The 21,786-nt window shown below is 41.1% G+C and overlaps 1 protein-coding gene across 1 annotated transcript in view; it reads right to left on the reverse strand.

Moving 5' to 3' along the window:
• Positions 1-992: 992 nt before the first annotated feature.
• LOC134572767 (sialidase-3-like) overlaps positions 993-21,786 on the reverse strand; it is a 28,676-nt gene continuing 7,882 nt past the window's right edge. Inside the window, exon 3 of the mRNA XM_063431950.1 lies at positions 993-4,567. Within this exon, the coding sequence (XP_063288020.1) occupies positions 3,602-4,567 (966 nt within the window). The 3' untranslated portion in view covers positions 993-3,601. The remainder of the gene's footprint in view (positions 4,568-21,786) is intronic.

The following is a 21,786-nucleotide window of genomic DNA, read 5'->3' on the forward strand; positions in this document are numbered from 1 at the left end:
TGATCGATACGTCAGCATATGCACGTACACATGCCACGTGGTAATCTCGGCCTACTAAATTTATTTTTACCGAGATTCCACCACATAATGACAATAAAAACTCACATACTGATGGCTGCAATTTAATTTATTTTATTAGAGTTACATTCCTTCCAATGTACATCATGCAGTAAACATCAAAAAGACAACCTCCAGAATTCATGCTTCATTCTCCACCATTTGCACTAGGAGAAACCAGCAGTTAAAGGGACACTCCAGTGCCAGGAAAACAAATCGTTTTCCTGGCACTGCAGGTCCCCTCTCCCTCCCACCCCCCCATCCCATGTTGCTGAAGGGATGAAAACCCCTTCAGTGACTTACCTGAGACCACTGCCGATGTCCTTTGGCGGTGGTTTAGGGTCCGCCTACACTCCTCCCCACCGTCAGCCGGGGGGGGGGGGGGGGGGGGAGACCAATTGCGCATTCACGGACGCCGGTGGGATGAGACCTAATGCGCGTGCATTAGACCTCCCCATAGGAAAGCTGCTTTCAAATGCTTTCCTTTGGGGATTTTAGCGACGCTAAAGCAAAACCTGTGCTATAGACCAGGAAGTTCCCTCTAGTGGCTGTCTAGTGCCAACTCCCACTACCCTTAACCCTGCAAGTGTAATTATTGCAATTTTCATAAACTGCAATTATTACATTGCAGGGTTAACTGCTCCTCTAGTAGACAGCCACTAGAGGTTAACCCTGCAAAGTAATTATTGCAGTTTATGAAAACTGCAATAATTACACTTGCAGGTTTAAGGGTAGTGGGAGTTGGCACCCAGACCACTCCAATGGGCAGAAGTTGTCTGGGTGCCTAGAGTGTCCCTTTAACTAACTGTTGCAAAAAAAGTATTAATTAGTTCATGATCTCCAGTTGCCAGAGAGAAACGCATTTTTAAAAAATGTACAAAAAAAATTGACAAAAAAGTTTACATTATACATTTTTATGTAAACAAACATTGGCACACTTCATAATGTATTGTACAATAAAAAGCATAATTAAAGAGACTAAATAGTAGAAAAAAAATGTGTAATTGCTGGGTGGGCATTGTTAATTTAAAACATTTAAAAATACCAAGTTCAAAAGCTTGTGTAAAGCACCTCTTCGTGGTTTCCGCTGTAGTTTAAAGTCAGCCTGTAGACCATGGTGGTAAGACTGTAGCTAAATAACCTTCATTAGATGGAAATGAGTGTTAGATGACATTTTTGACAGCATGTTCTAAGTCAGCTAATTCTTCCAGTTTGGCTACCTTGGTCTAAAATTCACTGAGAATTCACGTTAAATACTCACTTTAGTGAATAAGCCTGTTATAGTTTTACATCAATAATTTATATTAAAAATCCCCAAAAACGAACTTTATTTTTTAAAATCTAAAATCTAGTTAGCTTACACGTGACTTAAGTTTAGAAAATAGTTTCGTACTTGAGATACATCTTTTGCATGTTGAAAAATATTTGATAGCCTTTTTAATAACTGTGCTAGTCCCATTCTAAGTGCAGTATTAGATTTAATAGATGGGGCTCAAACACAATAGGGAATTTTATTGTCAGCAAAATTAACCAATATTTTGTAGAATGCTGGTTGCTAGTAACATGCGAAATACGTCAGGCACGAGGTAATGTTCTGCTCTGTATACTGTTCTTTGTCCTACATTTTACCAGTAATATCAGTGTATTTATTATGTTACAAGGGGAGATTTCATAATATTTTTTTTTAAGGAACTGAACTATTCTCATTTTGGATTTCAGGTAGTGTTTATGACAGTCTCCACACTGAAAAAATGTATGGCTATATATTTGCCCAATTAAAAGTCTTTTTTTCTTATTTTGGAAAGTGACTTTTAACTCGGCATTTACAGAATTTCTAATATACACTTGTAAGCAAATCCTACTCTTGCTGTATTTTGGCGAGCCAAGTGAGGCCACAGGAATGATTTTTAATCAAGATAGTAGAGGAGCTAGCTCACCCTCTCTCCACCATGAGAGTCTGGCCCTGCTCTCCCCCTCCCCCAAAACAAAAGTGAATTGACTCTCATCTAAATAACTTAATATGTGACAAACGCTCCTTACCCTGGACGTTTGCCACAAACTTCTGTAGAAGTGTGGAAGCTGGCCTCCTGCCCACCAACTATGGGCCATATACATTGTGACCAACTCACTATTTTCCCTTCTGTTTGTAAGACATTTCCCTCCTAGTTCATGGTATATAGTTTCCTGAACACAAATACATTTCCCCAGTTTGGCAGTTACAATCTACCAAACTACCAACTACAAAGAAACCACAGACTTAAGTGCTCTCCATGTGTGGCCGCCGTTCGCATAACGGAACAACACGCGCTTGAGAAAACGGTGGCCATTTTGTCGCATGAACGCAGGCAGCGGTAAACTTGGTCGTTGAGTGTCTGGAACTATAAGTCGGACACTTGACCTCGCGAACACCGGTAAAAATCACACGAACGACTGCTTCTTTCCGTGACAAGCCAGGAGAGCCCTGTTCGGTAGGATTGTTCGCACAAACAAGGCAAACAATCGCTAGCTATGAGCCTGGGGAAGTGTTCGACAGTTTGTTCGTATGGAACTCCCGAAAGTGACCGACCGCTACCACTATTTCTCTGGAACTAATTTAGGCAGACGCCACGTGTGCGGTCGGACAAAATGTTACCCCAGTGGCGATTCGGCTGTGTTCGTGGGAACTGAGCGCTATTTAGACAACTCCAGGCTATCTGGGTATATAATATTTGTGGGGGTTCCTATATGTGTTGTATGTATTTTTAATAGTTTATGTTTAATATTTTGTAACTCTTGTGCCTGGGAGATAATTAATTTAAGCAAAGTACACTAAATTATCTCCCAAGCACAGAGACTCCTGGGCGTGTTGTGGGAGTGGTTCACTCTGTTACTGCTGGGAGACCCCCGGCTGGGGGTCTGTGTATATAAGCTGGCCACAATAAACCAGTCTTCTTGTACCCTTCATCAAGTCTTGGCTGATGTTTGGGTAGCTCAGAACTTTAATCACAGCTTCACTTGGGATTTGGGAGAACTACAGCCGATATACTGAGTTGGAGTATAGGGGATACGTTACAACTTAATAAAAAAAAAAAAAAATAATGTCCTTCACTAAAGTGTGAATGAGAATTAAAAATGTGTTTAACTGTTAGACTAAAACAGATTACATGGAAAGATTTTCCAAGCCACCTATGCTTGCAATACACCGTTTTCATCATAAAATCTGAATTTAACTCAGAATTCACTTCCCCATACATCGCACTTGAATTAATGAGTTTTACCCAGTTAGACTATGTAATAAGTTACAATGATGTGCCGATAAAGTGCTACATAGCGCTGTAAAGCTCGCCAAATCCAGTCCTTCCCTCTAAAGAAAGCAATATTGCATGTGCATGTAGATTCTTTGTATCCACAAGTACAACTCAACCCACTAGTCCTATCCTGCAAAACATGCTGGGAAAGCAGTCTAGTGGTGAAACTAGCTTTGTCTATTATGTCAATATGTTGCCATTCATCTATGAAGACAAATAAGCTTGCCAGGTTGTCTAGGAAGGAGTAGACTGCACCTTTACAAGGTTGATATATTCTTAAGTAGTTCTTCCATTGTAAACTTCATGAAGTTGATTTTCTCACATGCATTCAAGCCACACTCATATAGGCACCCAAAAATATGTGAATCTTGGCATACTACTAAGTCTGAGTATCCGCTTGGCCCTTTGTTAATGATCCAGGGTTGGGTCCAGACTGAAGGTACAAGTGTAGATTTGTTTAAGTAGACTCCCAAGTTCACTCTCTTCTTCCTGCTGGTTGGGTGGGAATACAGAAGCCAAGACGTTGTGCTCTTCTCATGTTCTTCGTTGGCACTGCTATCCTTTGGGGGTTCGAAGGCCACCACACTCCCCTGGCAGCCTGTAGGAGGTTCACACAGACTCTTGCAAATATGAGAGTCACCAAATTCCATTTCTTGACTGTTACTGATAGCTTCCACACGGTAATGCTCCCTCGTTCTTGCACTGCAGTACAGGAGGTTTGTACCGTTGTTGCGGGCCACTTCTGCCACCTCACACTCTCCTGTCTTCTGTTTCCAGAGGATACTTCCTTTGTGCCAGCTCTTACCATGGTCGTTACTGTAGAAAATAAAAGAATGAGGTTTTGTTTTCCAAGGAATGGGAAGGCAGCAGAAGCGGGAGTGTATGTAATAGAGGTAAGCAGGTACTATCAACCTTCCAGATGTTGATTGAATGCCGTGCCCAGGACCCACTGCTAGTGTGGCACAGTCCTTGAGCTCATTTCCTACAACTTCCTCAGTAAGATCATGCAACGTGCTCCAAGTTTTACCATAATCACTACTTGTTACGAAGCAAAGTCTGGCCGCATTCCTGCCAGTGAAGATCTGTCTCATTTCAGAACTATTTGTGCGAACACAGATGAAAAAGAGGAATACTGTCCCACTCCACGCATCATACACAGGGCAAGGGTTCATGGTTCGATGACCTGGTAACTTGGCAGATGCCACTGAAGTAATGTCCTCCCACTACAAGTGAAAGAAAACAGAAGTGTTATTTTCAAAAACCAAATATATCTTCATATTGTTAGCAATGGTCATGTTTCATCACAATTTTAACCCATGAACATAGTGGTTTGTTCATTAGTATAAAGAAGAAAAAAAATCAGGTAAAAATGTATCATGAGGATATCCAGTGCTAATACCTTATTTGTAATGCTTATTATTATTATTATTATTATTATTAAGAGGATGTTCGATGTAACCATATGAGCATTTGGTGCCAGTCACAATATTCATCCACTTTCAAATAGTCAGATCAACTAGCTAAAAACAAATGATGCTCCCATCCTATGACAGGAGTGGGCTAACTGCGGCCCACTGAGGTCATACCCCTGCTTCTTTGGTACCCTCTCATACCAACTGCAGACTCTCCTAGTCACAATGTATTGCACTCTTGTTTAGCCTAGCCCTAGTCTGAATCCCACTATGCTACCATAGAAGTCTCTGCTCTGCCAGTGTAGACGCCTTCATTATTAGCCTGTTATTTTAAATATGTTTATTTTAATATATGTTTTCACTGCTTTTCACTTTGTCTTTGCCTACTCGAAGCACAGTTACCATGGGGTGGCCTGCTGAGCAGTTACAACTGTTAGTCACTCGGCTGTTTTATTTAGCATGTTTATGTTCAGCAGGTAATTTCGTACTCACTGCTTTAAATCAGCTTGTAAAAATCTTCCTGCTAGCCAGGATCCAGCAGTTTTGGTTCTCATCATAGAGTCCTATCACAAATGGCTAGTTTGTGTTTCTTGATTAATTATTTTATCTTTTAAAGCGTGCATATTACTTGGACACTCAGAGACCTAACCAATGCTTTGTAATAGCTTATTTTGTTTCTCACATTAAATGTCACTGTCTAATTGAATATGCTTCTCTGCACACCTAAAATACAGAATATAAAAGATAGACGATCACATAGGATGGTGCTAACTATTGTTGTACATGCACCTCCTGTAACTCCTAATGGGCAGGTCTCCTAACTACCCAACCTACCTATAGATGCCCTCTTAGCAATTTACACGGGACGAATGCCTTTCATGTGCGTCAAGCGTGTTTAATACCAACACAGCCTTGTATTATATCGCGATTTTAGTGTAAGTTACTAACCTAGCAGGTCTCATAGCCAAACTCTCCAATATACGCCCGCACCTAGCCTGTACCAAGATTTTTGGCTGGATAGACCTACCTGGGAATTGTACTATCCTGTTTATCTCCTGTTTATAACCAAAAAACTGTGCATGCCCCATCCAATGGAAGCATGTTCAACACTCGACTTGTTACATAATTTGACTCTTACAAACAAAAAATGTGCTATGTTATCGATGCCATACCCAGGGCCGCCATCAGGGCATGACAACCACATTCAGTGGGTACATACCGGGTCGCAGGGGGCCCTGCGACCCCGGTATGTACCCACTGGGCCAGCCTCTTCTCCTGGGGGGCCCAGCAGCCGGTCACCTCAGGGCCCCCCAGAGGCTGGCCCTGCTGACAACCGGCGGGCGCGCGAGGGAGCACTCTCCTCTGAGTGCTTCCTCTTCAGCTCCCTCGCGCGCCGCGTACTGATGCCGGAGCTGGAAGATGACGTCATCTTCCGGCTCCGGCATCAGTACGCGGCGCGCAAGGGAGCTGAAGAGGAGGCACTCAGCCAGGGAGAGTGCTCCCTCGCGCGCCCGCCGGGTGTCAGGGAGGAAATTTGAATGAGTGGGGGAGGGGGAGAGGGAGGGAGGAAATTTGAGGGAGTGAGGGGGGGAGAGGGAGGGAGGAAATTTGAGGGAGTGAGGGGGGAGAGGGAGGGATGAAATTTGGAGGGGGGAGAGGAAGGAAATTTTTTGGGGGGGGAAAAGGAAGGGAGGAAATTTGAAGGGGGGAGAGGAAGGAAATTTGGGGGGGAGAGGAAGGGAGGAAATTTGAAGGGGGGAGAGGAAGGAAATTTGAGGGAGGGGAGGGAGAGGTAGGAATTTGAGGGAGGGGAGGGAGAGGTAGGAAATTTGAGGGAGGGGAGGGAGAGGTAGGAAATTTGAGGGAGGGGAGAGGAAGGGAGGAAATTTGAGGGAGGGGGGAGAGGAAGGGAGGAAATTTGAGGGAGGGGGAGAGGAAGGGAGGAAATTTGAGGGAGGGGGAGAGGAAGGGAGGACATTTGAGGGAGGGGGAGAGGAAGGGAGGACATTTGAGGGAGGGGGAGAGGAAGGGAGGAAATTTGAGGGGGGGGAGAGGAAGGGAGGAAATTTGAGGGAGGGGGGAGAGGAAGGGAGGAAATTTGAGGGAGGAGGGAGAGGAAGGGAGGAAATTTGAGGGGGGGAGAGGAAGGGAGGACATTTGAGGGGGGGAGGAAGGGAGGAAATTTGAGGGAGGGGGAGAGGAAGGGAGGAAATTTGAGGGGGGAGAGGAAGGAAATTTGAGGGAGGGGGGAGAGGAAGGAAATTTGAGGGGGGAGGGAGGAAGGAAATTGGAGGGGGAGAGGAAGGAAATTGGAGGGGGGTGGAAGGAAATGAGAGGGAGGGGGAGAAGAAGGAAATTGGAGAGGGGGGGAGAAGAAGGAAATTGACGGGGGGTAGGGGGAGAGATTGACATCCATCACACACACACACACACACACACACACAATGCACCCCTTGCACACAGAAAAACACACAATGCATTACACACATACACAAGCAATGCATCCCTTACACACAGCAACACACAATGCACCCCTTCCACACACTCAGTGCATCCCTTACAGACACACACACTGCATCCCATACATACACAAACTTACCTTGCAGCCCTTACACATACAAACACAGATTCACACAATGCATTCCTTACACACATCAGGACATCCCCCCCCCCCACACACACACACCCCTGTGAACAAACTCATTGGTGGAACATGAAGGTGGACCCTGGGACCCAGACCTTGAGCTGTGTAAAGGGCCCTCAAAAAATGGAGCTGCTTCCCGTTCTCCCAGAACATTGGTTTTTGTGACCACAGTTACAAACCGCCTCCAGAGAGCCTGTTCTACACCAGACCAGTGGAGCCAGACGGCAGCTGAAGCCCATCATCATCCTCATCTGGTTGTAAGTAGGCAATCTAGTATATTATTCGTGGCACTAATCTCTAATTTACCTCACATTAAAGGGACACTATAGTCCCCAGAACCACTGCAGCTTAATGTAGTGGTTCTGGTGTCTATAGCCTGTCCCTGCAGGCCTTTTATTGTAAACACGGCGGCACTGCAGCACTGTGTTAATTAACATGGCAGATCATATGGGTGGGGCACTGTGATGTCACATGGGGGGGCGGCAAACTTTACTTTTGCCTAGGGCGGCAAAAATCCTTGCACCGGCACTGCAGACACTGCATCCCTGTGGGCGAACTCGGGGGGGGGGGGGGCCAAAATTTCTGATGGCAGCCCTGGCCATACCAATGTTATAATATGTTTACGAATTTGTCTGCACCAGCTGTCGTGGTAGTGCAAACCTATGTGTTCTTCTTCTGCACAAATAAAATAAAGATTGACAAAAAAAAACAAATGATGCTAGGAGAAAACAGAAGATCAAAGTTTAATAGGGTGCCCCATGGCTAGAACCTAATCAGCAGGGTCTAAATATGTTGGGTTTATTTTCTCAATTGTGATATTACAGTATAAGACTACTTTAGACATCTAAGAAGAGCCTTATCAACACTGAGTCCAGAACCAGGATGCCAGAAAATAGTTTTAGCCTAGCAAACTAGAACTGACACCTGTTTACATGTATGACAAAGCCCTAAAACTATGCAAACCGGAAAAATTAACCCCTTCAGGACGGAGTCAATAGTGCACGTTCTGATCAAAACAAAACGTAAACAAAAACTGGAATTTGCGCTAGATGTCTGTTCACCCGTAGTTCCCCTCTTTCAAATTATATGCACCCACACTTATTATATATCATTTTGTTCAGGAGAAACAGGGCTTTAATCTATCATTAACTATTCATATATGGAACATCATTTATTATGAATAAAAGTTAAAAAAAATTGAGAAAATAAGATTTTTTTTTAAATTTGCATTTCCGTCTGACATTTTAACTGTGAATGTCATAATACTGTTATACGGTTATACGGTTTTACTGCAAAAAAAGTGCACATATTTGTAATCAGCGATGTCAGCGATGTCTCACGAGTACAACAGTACCCCCCATTAACAGGTTTTATGTTGTTTTGGAAAGTTACAGGGTCAAATATAGAACATTACATTTTCAAATTGAAATTTGCCAGATTGGTAATGTTACCTTTGAGACGGTGTGGTAGCCCAGGAATGAGAATTACCCCCATAATGGCATACCATTTGAAAAAGTAGACAAGCCAAGGTATTGAAAGTGGGGTATGTTTAGTCTTTTTTAGTAGCCACTTAGTCACAAACACTGGCCAAAGTTAGCGTTCATATTTGTTTTTGTGTGAAAAAAGCAAAAAACGAATATTTGGCCAGTGTTTGTGACTAAGTGGCTACTAAGAAAGACTGGACATACCCCACTTGCAATACCTCGGGTTGTCTACTTTTGCAAATGGTATGCCATCATGGGGGTAATTCTCATTCCTGGGCTACCATACGCTCTCAAAGGCAACATAACCAATCTGGCAAATTTCAATGTGAAAAAAATGAAATGCAAGCCTTATATGTGACTCTCTAACTTTCCAAAACACCATAAAACCTGTACATGGGGGGTACTGTTATTCTCGGGAGACTTCACTAAACACAAATATTAGTGTTTTAAAACAGTAAAACATATTACAACAATAATATAGACCATAAAAGTGCAGTTCGCTTGTAAAAAATGCAAAAAACTTCACTTTTACTTAAAATATCATCGTTGTAATACAATTTACCAGTTTGAAACACGAATATTTGAGTTCAGCGAAGTCTCCCGAGTAAAACAGTACCCCCTATGTACAGGTTTTATGATGTCTTGGAGAGTTACAGTGTCAAATATAGTGCTTGCGAATTAAATTCTCTGCACTTTCTCCCTGTGTTGTCAGGCATGTCAATCAAATTTTAATCAAATCACATAATTACGTTAAAAGATTATTTAAATATACATGTAGAATTTTAATATATATGCTTTTATAGGTATTTAAATTCTACGTGTATACTAATGTAATCTTTTATGTAATTATATGTATATATATATTTGTGTTAAGGGCTCATGATAGTACAGAAGATACAAACACTGATAAGTGTACGATGGTATTAAAAGAGCAAGTCGGTTGTGGTGTGCCGGAACCGACGATGAGGTAGGCCTGTAAATAAAGAGGGCCCACCAAGAAGAAATGTAAAGAGAAAAGGAGTTAATAATGAGGAGTGGGTGGGAGGGTGATGCAGCGCTGACCTCGAACGATATGGAGCCAGGTAAGGGGTGTCCCTTAAGTAGGGAAGAGGTGTGTCATACGCCCCTCCCACAATTACAGGCCAAAAGGCCTTAATACTTGTGTTAAGGGCTCATGATAGTACAGAAGATACAAACACTGATAAGTGTACGATGGTATTAAAAGAGCAAGTCGGTTGTGGTGTGCCGGAACCGACGATGAGGTAGGCCTGTAAATAAAGAGGGCAAAAGTAGAAAATCAAATTTATTACATACCAGCAATATACATACTTTAACCAGACATGTCTTGAAAGGCATTTCTTACTTCTTGTACCGGGTTAGGTATGTATCTAGAGTAATCCGATGATTTCCAGCGCCCTAGTGACTTGATAACATGAACTGGAATGTTTGCACTGGATGCTGTGGAGGCCGCTCCTATGCGGAAGGAGTGGCCCGAATAGTTAGCTGATTTGAGGCCCAGCTGTGCAAGTAAAGACCTGACGTGTGTCATAAAGGTGGTGGTAGTGAGTACCGAACCTTGTAGACTGAAAGTGGTTGAGATGGTGGTTCGTTGTTATGCTGGGTATATGAGTCCAGTAGTTTGACGGGGCTCCACCTGTTGTGAGTAGGATAGTACTTAACCTCTACTGAAAGTGCATGTTGACTGGTTTTGGAGTGAGGCAGAGTCAAGATATAATAGTCCATGTGTTTTGTTAAGTGTGAATGAAGTAGGACGTGAGTGGACTGTGTTGTGCTGATGGCGGTAAATTCTCTTGGTCTCAAGAAACCATAAACAAGGCTACGTATATGGCGGTTTTAACGATGAGGTTTGTGTTGTTGGCAAAGGGTTTAAATCTAGTGAATTGTATAAGTCTTTAAAAATATGGAAATCTATGGGTAGCTTCTGGGCCGTACGTGGGGGTTCGGATCTCTGAATACCCCTAAGGATGTTCTTAATTGGTAGGAGGACGCTTGATTTGTCTGGTTGTAAAGTTAGCATGTGATGTTGGATGCCTGTCAGATATGGTTTGATTGTGTTGTTTGATAGTTTGAGTTTGAGGTGGCAAAAAGAAGCAAAGCCCAACCAGGATGTCACGATGAAAGGTTGTAAGATGTTGTGTTCAGAAAGGAATCTTTAAATCAAATGAAAGCTCTATCGTAAGTTTCCCGGGTATTAGTAGACAGTGCTAATTGGGACAATGTTCTGCTATGTTGCATAATAGCATCTAGTCCATTACTAGATGGTGGAATAGTGGGGTGTTCATGGCTGTGAGTGCGGCTGACGGGAGTATTTGACGAAAAGCCTGGAAATTAAAGCGAGACAAATTGTCAGCAGCAGTGTTACATACACCTGGAACATGAATACAAAACAAGAGAAAATTATGACATGCAGCCAGCCAAGTGAGTTTCCTCAAGAATCTCATAATAGTCAGTGATTTGGATCGGCCTTGTTTATAATGTGACAAGTTACTTGGTTGTCTGAGTAGCAACGTACAGACGAACCTGCCCATAAATGCACCCATGCCACGGCAACCGTCATGATGGGATATATCTCAAACAGAGCTGATGTAGTGGAAAAACCCTCCAGGTCCTGAACTTCTGAAGGCCAGCTGCCCTAAAGCCATTTGTTCCTGAAAAATTGCTGTAAAACCTGTGGTAGACGCCGCGTCTGACCAAATGGTAGGTGAGGAGTCAGACAATTTTGGAAGGAACATGCTTTTACCATTCAAGGTGGTTAAAAATTTTCTCCACATAATTACGCCTGCCGTGGCTTGGGTATCCAGGGGTGACCTGTGTCCATCATGTCTAAAAGTGGGAAACATGTAAAGGAGTTGTGAGATGAAAGCCCGGCCTTGAGGTATGATGCGAATGGCAAAATTCAGTGACCCAAGCAGAGACTGTAATTCTTGCGGTTGCAAGTACCGAGTTGTATGTAGAGATTATGTTGATCAGAATGTTTTCTACCTTGGGCGTGGCAGGCTAGCTTGCATGGTGGCTGAGTCTAGTATGATACCCAGGAATGTGATGAAGGTATCTGGTCCTTCAGTCTTGGTGGAGGAGACTGGGACACCCACCTGTTCGAATAGACTGATGGTTTCTTTTAGGCTACTGGGAGGGGAAATATTCTCCTCGACCAGTAAGAAATCATCCAGATAATGTATAACTGTAGGGCATCTGGCTATATTTAATAAAACCAGCATAGGGTTTCGGCGAATACGTCGAAAATGGCCGGACTACTTTGGAACCTAAATGTTAAACGTGAGCAAAATAGTAGTTCCCTGCCCACTTGATACCATGCAGGTGACACAGTGTAGGGTGGATAGGCAGTAACTTGAAAGCTTTGTGATATCAGTCTTACTGAGCCATGCTCCGGCCCCTGCCTGCATGATAGCCGTAATGGCGTGATCTATGGTGGAATATTGCAGTGAAAATTCCTCAGAGGGTATGAGGGAGTTCAGACTAGGAGTGGCAGAGGTGTGAGGTGTTGATAGATCAATGATAAGTCTCTGTTTGTGAGAAGATTTCCCCGTGACAATACTGATGGGGTTTGTCCGCCATGTGGTGAACGGAGGGGACTGGAAGGGCCCCCATAGGAAGTCCTCTGCCACTTCCTGGCTATGAGTGCCTCCACCGCTGTAGGGTTTGTTGTGCGGATTGTAAATTAAGACATTCCAGGATTCCGGAAGGCATGTGTATGAGGCCTGTGTGAATCCTTCTGATAGACCCGAGATAATGAATTCTACCAAATGTCTAGATGGATGATGTGGCAGTAATGTCGTAAGTACAGAAATGTTTATTGATGTTAAGTATAGTTTTGGGATACATTTTATTTGGACACAGATTTAGCATGTGCCCTGAAACAGATGGCTGGAGAAAGTGATTGCAACTCAACCAGTGCTGGAGGGGTCGCAGCGGCCGACCCAGCCATGGTAAGGGGTGTAGTGACCGATTCCCCAGGGGTGATACTGGCAGGCTAACTAGGCCTGAAAGGCGAAAAATTAATCTTGTTTGTGACAGGTGAGGCCCTGCTAGTTGCCAAGTGGCTATGAGAGGCTCTGTCTATGAGTTGGCGCGAGGGGTTATTGAGGCCACCCGTCGTAGTGGCAGGAATCGTAGGCCTCTCGGTGATAGTAAAAGAAAACAGGGGGAGGGAGTGACAGGTGAGGCCCTCTCTATAATATTGCGAGGCGGCTAACTCACGTGTGGCCCGATGGCGTTTGCCTCCGAAACGTTGAGGCGGGGTGTTGGCCTCGCGGACCACTAAACGATAGGCAGAAATGCCAAGAAGGGAGGTACCTATTTGGGCCTATACCCCTAACTTGCCAGTACTCTATGGCCTAGAAGAATGAAACGTATGTGAACTACAACGTGAGCAGGCTTACGTACCTGGTAGTATGTATAAAGTTTTGAGATTCGACAGGTATGAAAACCTGGATAAACCTAAAAAGGGATCGAGTGAGAATGGATCCTGTGAGACCTGTGTAATCTGTATAGGCTTCTAGCAGTATGTGTGGGAGGTGTAAAATCTATGAGTATGATAGTGACCTGACTGCCCATGCTTGGTGACAAGCGTTACGCTGAGTCCGATACCTGGCAGCAGGGGATTGGCCGTGTAATGTGTATATATGGAAGGTGATCAGATGATATGCATGTCACTAAACTGATCTGGGAATGCAAGGGACTTTTTAATGTGAAGTGACAATATGCAGAATCATAAATGTTGCTGTAAAGTGACGTATGAATGTATGAACCAGAACGTGTGATTCAAAAACCGAAAGTCTTGTGAGACGTATATGCCGTGTTCTTGAATACTCGTGTTACGTCGCCTGAGTGTGTCAAGAAAAGGCCTGAGTTTGTGAATGCCATGTGAAATTATGTGAAATGACAATCTATGCAGAAAATGTTGTAACGTGACGTATGAGTGGTTGAACCAATGCGTGTGATTCAACCCGAAACCCTCTGTGGAAGGTAGGACCGTGTTCTTATATACTCGTGGTATATCGTATGAGTATGATAAGAAATGGCCTGAATAGTTAGTGCCATGTAATCGTAATGTACATGGTTGTAATAACATCATATCTCCATTATACTCTTTGAAAATAGGACCGTGTCCTTGAACTCGTGGTATGTCGTACGAGCATGGCAGAAAAAGGAGCCGTAATGTAGGCTAACCATAACAGTAATATACATGTAATATCTGCATTGTAAAATAAAATAACTATTATTATTAAAACCATATATATATATATATATATATATATATAATAAGCAAACTGAAACAAAATAGACAACCTAAGATCGTGTAAAATAAGTATTTGAAAGTTTAACCGATAACTGTGCAGGAAACGTATGATTGGTTGGATCAGTACATGTGATTCACCACGAGTATGCATGAAAAGGAATTAAATCCTTGTGTCATGGTTAACAACAAAGAAATGAGGCCTGTAACGTAGGCTGATTTAATTGTAATGAAATGGATAATTATAAAAAAAAACTCCAGTAAGCGTGGGAGTCCAATGTCTATACAGAAATGTTAGCTGGTTTCATACCCTTGATGTAATAAGTGATACCTTAAAAATAGCATGAAAATGGTCTGTCTATTTAACCAGGCAACTTTTTAACCAAATGTAAATACATGAAATGTAACTCACGAAAAAGATCTATGTGAATACATAGCAGAATAACCAAATCTTAGTATGAAGGGAAACAGAAGTTAGCATGAATAGCTTAACCGTATGCATTTTAATGCGAACAGCAATCGTGCATAGAATATACTATGAATAAGTGCCGACCAGAAAACACAAACCGAAATGACAATCGTTTAAATGAAGCAAGGTTGGTTTTTACATGAAATGCAATAATGTCTGAGAAGCCTGTAGTACACTGAATGACCGGTAGGGGTCAGTGTGTAGGCGAAAATGCAGTGGTTCGATGGTTTGTACATGAAATGCAATAATGTCTGAGAAGCCTGTAGTACACCCAATGACCGGTAGGGGTCAGTGTGTAGGCGAAAATGCAGTGGTTCGTTGGTTTGTACATGAAATGCAATAATGTCTGAGAAGCCTGTAGTACACCGAATGACCGGTAGGGGTCAGTGTGTAGGCGAAAATGCAGTGGTTCGTTGGTTTGTACATGAAATGCAATAATGTCTGAGAAGCCTGTAGTACACCGAATGACCGGTAGGGGTCAGTGTGTAGGCGAAAATGCAGTGGTTCGATGGTTTGTACATGAAATGCAATAATGTCTGAGAAGCCTGTAGTACACCGAATGACCGGTAGGGGTCAGTGTGTAGGCGAAAATGCAGTGGTTCGTTGGTTTGTACATGAAATGCAATAATGTCTGAGAAGCCTGTAGTACACCGAATGACCGGTAGGGGTCAGTGTGTAGGCGAAAATGCAGTGGTTCGATGGTTTGTACATGAAATGCAATAATGTCTGAGAAGCCTGTAGTAGACTGAATGACCGGTAGGGGTCAGTGTGTAGGCGAAAATGCAGTGGTTCGTTGGTTTGTACATGAAATGCGATAATGTCTAAGAAGCCTGTAGTACACCCAAAGACCGGTAAGGGGTTTAAACGAATGATATGCATGAACATGCAATGGTTTTAGAACAGACTTAGACAAAATGCAGCCGTAAAGTGAGGACCTGACCCGTGCATGGTGCCGTGGGACTGATGCCTGGCATAACGGGTAGGTTGACTTACAGTTTGTGAGTCACTTGGACACCATCCACGGCGATGGATTGAAGAAAGAAGGTGGTAGGCCGGAAAAGCCTGTGGCTGGATTCCTGACACAGCTCTGCTTAAAAAACCTCATGGAGTAATCAGGTAAAATGGCGTCTGGATGACCCGGAAGTGGAAATGATGCAGCGCTGACCTCGAACGATATGGAGCCAGGTAAGGGGTGTCCCTTAAGTAGGGAAGAGGTGTGTCATACGCCCCTCCCACAATTACAGGCCAAAAGGCCTTAATACACATATATATATATATATATATAGATATATATATAGAATGTCATTCTAAGTGTATTTTGTTACCGATATATATATATTAATAACAAAATACAGTTAGAATGAAATTACATATGCATATATAATTTATATTAAATTTTGTTTCAATATTTTATTTATTTATTTTATTATTTTATTTATTTATTATTTTAATTATACGTATTTATATAATATATATATATATGTACATCTATTATATATATAATATATATACATATTATATATATGTAACGTCATTCTAAGTGTATTTTAATATTAATATATATATATATATATATACTTATATTAATATTAAAATACACTTTGTATGACGTTACATATATATAATATGTATATATATATATATATATATATATAATATATATACATATTATATATAAATATATTTAATTTATTTTTACACTTGTGTTTTATTTATTTTTTATACTTCCCACCAGCAGGGGGACTGTCTGATATTTCAAACAGTCCCCCTGCTGGCAGATCCACAGCCAGCTATAGGGGGCCATGTGATCGCTCTTTGAGAGCGATCACATGGCCCCCGGGGGCCTGATTTGCCGTGGGAGGGCTGCCTGGGCTGTGAGGCAGTCCTCCCGAAGCGGATCGCGGCGGAGGTAAGTACATCTTACCTCCTGGGGCTGCAAGCCGTTACGGCGTGCTATGCCGTCATAACGGCTTTAACCCCTTAAGGACACATGACGTGTCTGACATGTCATGATTCCCTTTTATTCCAGAAGTTTGGTCCTTAAGGGGTTAAAGCCCACTTAACCCGTGACGGCATAGCACGCCGTAACGGCGTTAAGGGGTTAAACAATTGCTTAGATTTTGTTCGTTTCTAATACAACTTACTGGCCAAGCATTTCGGATACTGATCTCCTTTTATAAATGTAGCCAGCATGAGCCTCACCTTTGAGCCTCACATCCAGCATGTTGCCAAATCCTGTAGATTCCATCTTAAAAACATAGCCCGCATCCGCCCCTTTCTTGCACCAGATACTACCAAGGAGCTTGTCCATGCTCTAGTAATTTCCCGCATGGATTATTGTAACCCTCTCCTGATTGGTCTTCCCAAAAGCCGTATTGCACCCCTACAGTCCCTAATGAACGCTGCTGCTAGACTGATTTTCCTCTCTAGTCGGTTCTCTCACACCTCACCCCTCTGCCAGTCCTTAATTGGCTATCTGTATGCTATAGGAATCAATTCAAGGTACTAATTCACACCTATAAAGCACTGAACAACTCTAGTCCCTCTTATATCTCCTCACAGATCCATAGGTATGTCCCTTCTCGGTCTCTCCGCTCTGCCCGTGACCACCTCCTGTCCGTTGTCCGCACCCGTACGGCCCACTCACGCTTGCAGGACTTATCGCGGGCGGCTCCTTCCTACGGAAATAGCCTGCCTACCGCCATCAGACTCTCCCCTAGTCTTGCATCTTTTAAGAAGTGCCTTAAAACCCATCTCTTTGGGAAAGCTTATGGCCTCCCAGAGTAACCTCTACCTCATATACCTGTCTCTTGCTCTCTCCTAAAGGGCAGCCCACATTATTTGACTGCAAATTCCATGTCCTAATGTGTTTTACACCCCACCTCCTATAGAATGTAAGCTCGATTGAGCAGGGTCCTCTTCAACCTATTGTTCCTGTGAGTATATTTGTAATTGTCCTATTTATAGTTAACCCCTTAAGGACCGCTGACGGTTCAGGACCGTCAGCGGTAAAACGTGCGTTTGGACCGCTGACGGTCCTGAACCGTCATAACGGTCTTGGGCAACTTACCTGATCGCCGTCGGTCCCACGGCGGCGATCAGCTCTCCTCCCGGTCCAGGGGGACTGCCTGTCTGCCCGGGCAGTCCCCCCTCGGCAGATCAGGACCCCACGGCCATGTGATCACTCGATCACATGACCGCAATAGGTGTCCATGTGTCTGCCTGCAGGGGGACTGTCTGTGCTGACAGGCAGTCTCCCTGCAAGTGAAAAATCAGAAAATAAAGTAAAAAAAAAAAAACAATCAGTGTAAAAAAAAATATAATATGTATATATATATATATAAAATGATATATATACATGTATTATATCTATATATAATATATGTATATGTATCATATATATATATATATATATATATATATATATATATAGTCATAGTAAGTGTATTTTTATATTTATATATACGTATATTAATATAAAAATACACTTATATTTAAATTACACACGAATATATACAATATACGGTATATAATAACTATATATATGGTATATATATATTATTATAAAATACAAATATGTTAATAAAAATAAATAACAAAAAAGAAAAATAATTTTTAATAATTAAAAAAAAAATTATATATAGCATGCTGTACACTGGCCCACAGAGCAGACCCGCAACGCAGCTGCAGCAGACAGTGCAGGGGGAGCCCATCCAAGGCATCGGATGAACCACACAGCAATGGGACTAAGGTCTAGCTAAGGACTCTTCACCTGTTTTATTTTTCCTTTTCTTTTTGCTTTAATAATTTTTTACTACTCAGAGGATCTTCCATAAATGTCTAAGCAACTAATCCCTGCACGACCCTTCCAACGGCCCAAACAGGGGACCAATGAGAGGGAAATTTTTTTTTAAATCAAGCGACCTCACATTAAGCACACATTAAGCATGAATATGACTAGATTAACTTAAACCTAAGCAGATCTCTTCGATTAAAACACAACTGTTTGCATTAGCATTTGAAATAGGCAGTAACGTTACCTTGTGGCATAGGACAGCCCTAGTATTGTTAATTGTTACGTGTTTTCTTTTTTAAAATGTTTCTTTCCTATAGTACAGCATATATAATAGCAGTGTAACCTGCAAATGCTTTTACGACGCTACAACTACACTAGCAAAATTGAACTCGCTCTGTTAAACGTGTGTTGTTTTATGGACATGTAATATGTTTAGGTTTCTCATACCATAACCGCACATATCTGAGTCTCTCACAGTTGCCGCTTCAACAGTATACCTATACACATTGAAACTGCATGTATCACGTGTGCCCTAGCTATTTTTAAAACGTATGCAGTTACCTTTTGTACCTTAACCTTAACAAAAAATGTGCAGACACAACAAAATGAAGCAAAGTAATCACTCTTAAGATGTAATTTCTGATGTAATCTGTTTCATTGTGAAATTTGCAAGTTCCTGCACTCGTTATTGTGACGATGCAGGATGTTATGTTCACTCATGCACAACAAAAATAAAGAATTTAAAAAAAAAAAAAAAAAAAAAATTATATATATATATGCAATTTTATTCTAACAGTATTTTGATATTGATATATATATATTTATATCAAAATACACTTAGAATGTAATGATATATATATCTATGTATAAATAAATAAAAATAATACGAAATATACATATGTCCACATACATAATTACATAAATAATTTCATAAATATACACGTAGACGTCAAATATATAAATATGTATATATATTAAAATTATACGTGCATATTTATGTAATATTTTTACCTAATTAAGTAATTTTAATGATTGCAATTCGAGGGACCTGCCTGCCAACCCAGGCCAAAAGTCCAGATAATTTAATTTGCTAGCACTGTGTTTAACCCTGTAACTTTCTATGACACCCTAAATGCTGTACATGGGGGTACTGTTTTACTCGGGAGACTTCGCTGAACACAAATATTAGTGTTTCAAAACAGTAAAACATATCACAGCGATGATATTGTCAGTGAAAGTGAAGTTTTTTGCATTTTTCACACACAAACAGCTCTTTCACTGAGGATATTATTGCTGTGATATATTTTACTGTTCTGATACACTAATATTTGTGTTCAGCGAAGTCTCCTGAGTATAACAGTACCCCACATGTAGAGGTTTTATAGTGTTTGTGAAAGTTACAGGGTCAAATATAAGGCTTGATTTTACTTTTTTTTTTTTTTTATTGAAATTTGTCAGATTGGTTAGGTTGCCTTTGAGAGCGTATGGTAGCCAAGGAATGAGAATTAGCCCCATGATGGCATACCATTTGCAAAAGAAGACAACCCAAGGTATTGCAAATGGGGTATGTTCAGCCTTTTTTAGTAGCCACCTAGTCACAAACACTTGCCAAAGTTAGCGTTTTTTGCATTTTTAACACACAAACAAATATAAATGCTAACTTTGGCCAGTGTTTGTGACTAGGTGGCTACTAAAAAAGACTGGACATACCCCATTTTGAATACCCTGGGTTGTCTACTTTAAAAAAATATGTACATGTTAGGTGTGTTTTGGGCATTTATGACAGATAACAGTGTTACAATGTCACTATTGATACATTTAAAATATATATATATATTGAAACAGCAATTTCCTACTTGTATTTATAGGCCTATAACTTGCAAAAAAAAGCAATAAAGCATGTAAACACTGGGTGTTTTTAAACTCGGGACAAAATTTTGAATCTATTTAGCAGTTTTTTTCATTAGCTTTGTAGATAAGTAAAAGATTTTTCAAGTAAAAGTCCAAAAACATGTTTTTTTAACATTTTTCACCATATTTTTTTAATACAATATATGACATAATACAAGTAATGGTATGTAAAGAAAGCCCTTCTTGTCGTGAAAAAAACAATATATAACTTGTATGGGAACCGTAAATGAGAGAGCGGAAAATTACAGCTAAACACAAACACCACAAAAGTGTTAAAACTGCTCTGGTCCTTAACGTACAAACATCGCAAAAACAGGCCGGTCCTTAAGGGGTTAAATCCCCCTCTCATAAGATTGAAAAGCGCTACAGAATCTGTTGACGCTATATAAATGGAAATAATAATAATAATAATAATTATATATTCATGAAATAACACAGTCAGATATACATGGGTCACAGGACAAGTTACTGTTGTCAGTGGACATTTTGAACATTTTACACACAATGCATGTGACAAAAAAAAAAAAATGGATAAAGAAAAAAACCACAAAAAAAAACCAAACACTTTCACAGAAACTAGATTCTATTATCAAATGATACAGTTGACTCTCCATAATAGTACGTGTAGGTTGATCTAATAAACTGAGAAGCATTGAGAATTCAGAAGACTTCTGCATATTCTAGGGGGATATGGCCAACTTGGGGGGGAAATAGAGGAATTTTTCTAAATTAACCTAATATTTGCAATTTTCTTTTCAATTCTCCACAATACTCGTTGTGGTCTATATAAATACTGTAAAATAAAACTTTGGGTTTGCAGTTAAGTGTAGAGAAGTGAAAATGAAGTAATAACAGTAACTGTTTTGGCAAATTTGGCCCAAGAGATTTGATACCCTTCTGGCATGTACATATCTATATTGTGCTATAATAATGGAACGAATGCAATGTTACAATAATCCATCAGGGAAAAAGTTAAGAATTGTTTTCCTTGTTATCCCATAGAGAATTCTGGGAAATATGGTGCAACAACAACTGCACACCCATGGTAGGATCGCCATGCTCCGGTACGCCGACTGAGCTCTGTTGATTTCTATAATCTATCTTTAATCTTTCTTGTAAATCAAGTTTTTGTTGCAGTTGTTATTGTATATTTGCACTGTGAATAGGCTTTAACTCTTCCTGTGTCCATCCCTTTTCCTACACTGACAAGGTTCTGTTTCTGTATACTTTAATGTACAAATTCTCATTCCCCGTCTATTGTCTGTCCAATGTAAACTTTAAAATACAATAATGTAGCGTGATTCTGTAAATATCCAGAAGTCAAACACAGGTCACAAAACCTAGTTAAAGCAACTCATTAGGAAAGCCTGCAACATTTCAAATGCAGTTTACAGATTCATACTGATTACTATGGGAAGGAAAGTCTGACCCCTACTGTCCTTTATATG

Source organism: Pelobates fuscus, chromosome 1 (assembly GCF_036172605.1).
Source record: "Pelobates fuscus isolate aPelFus1 chromosome 1, aPelFus1.pri, whole genome shotgun sequence".
NCBI classification, from domain to species: domain Eukaryota; kingdom Metazoa; phylum Chordata; class Amphibia; order Anura; family Pelobatidae; genus Pelobates; species Pelobates fuscus.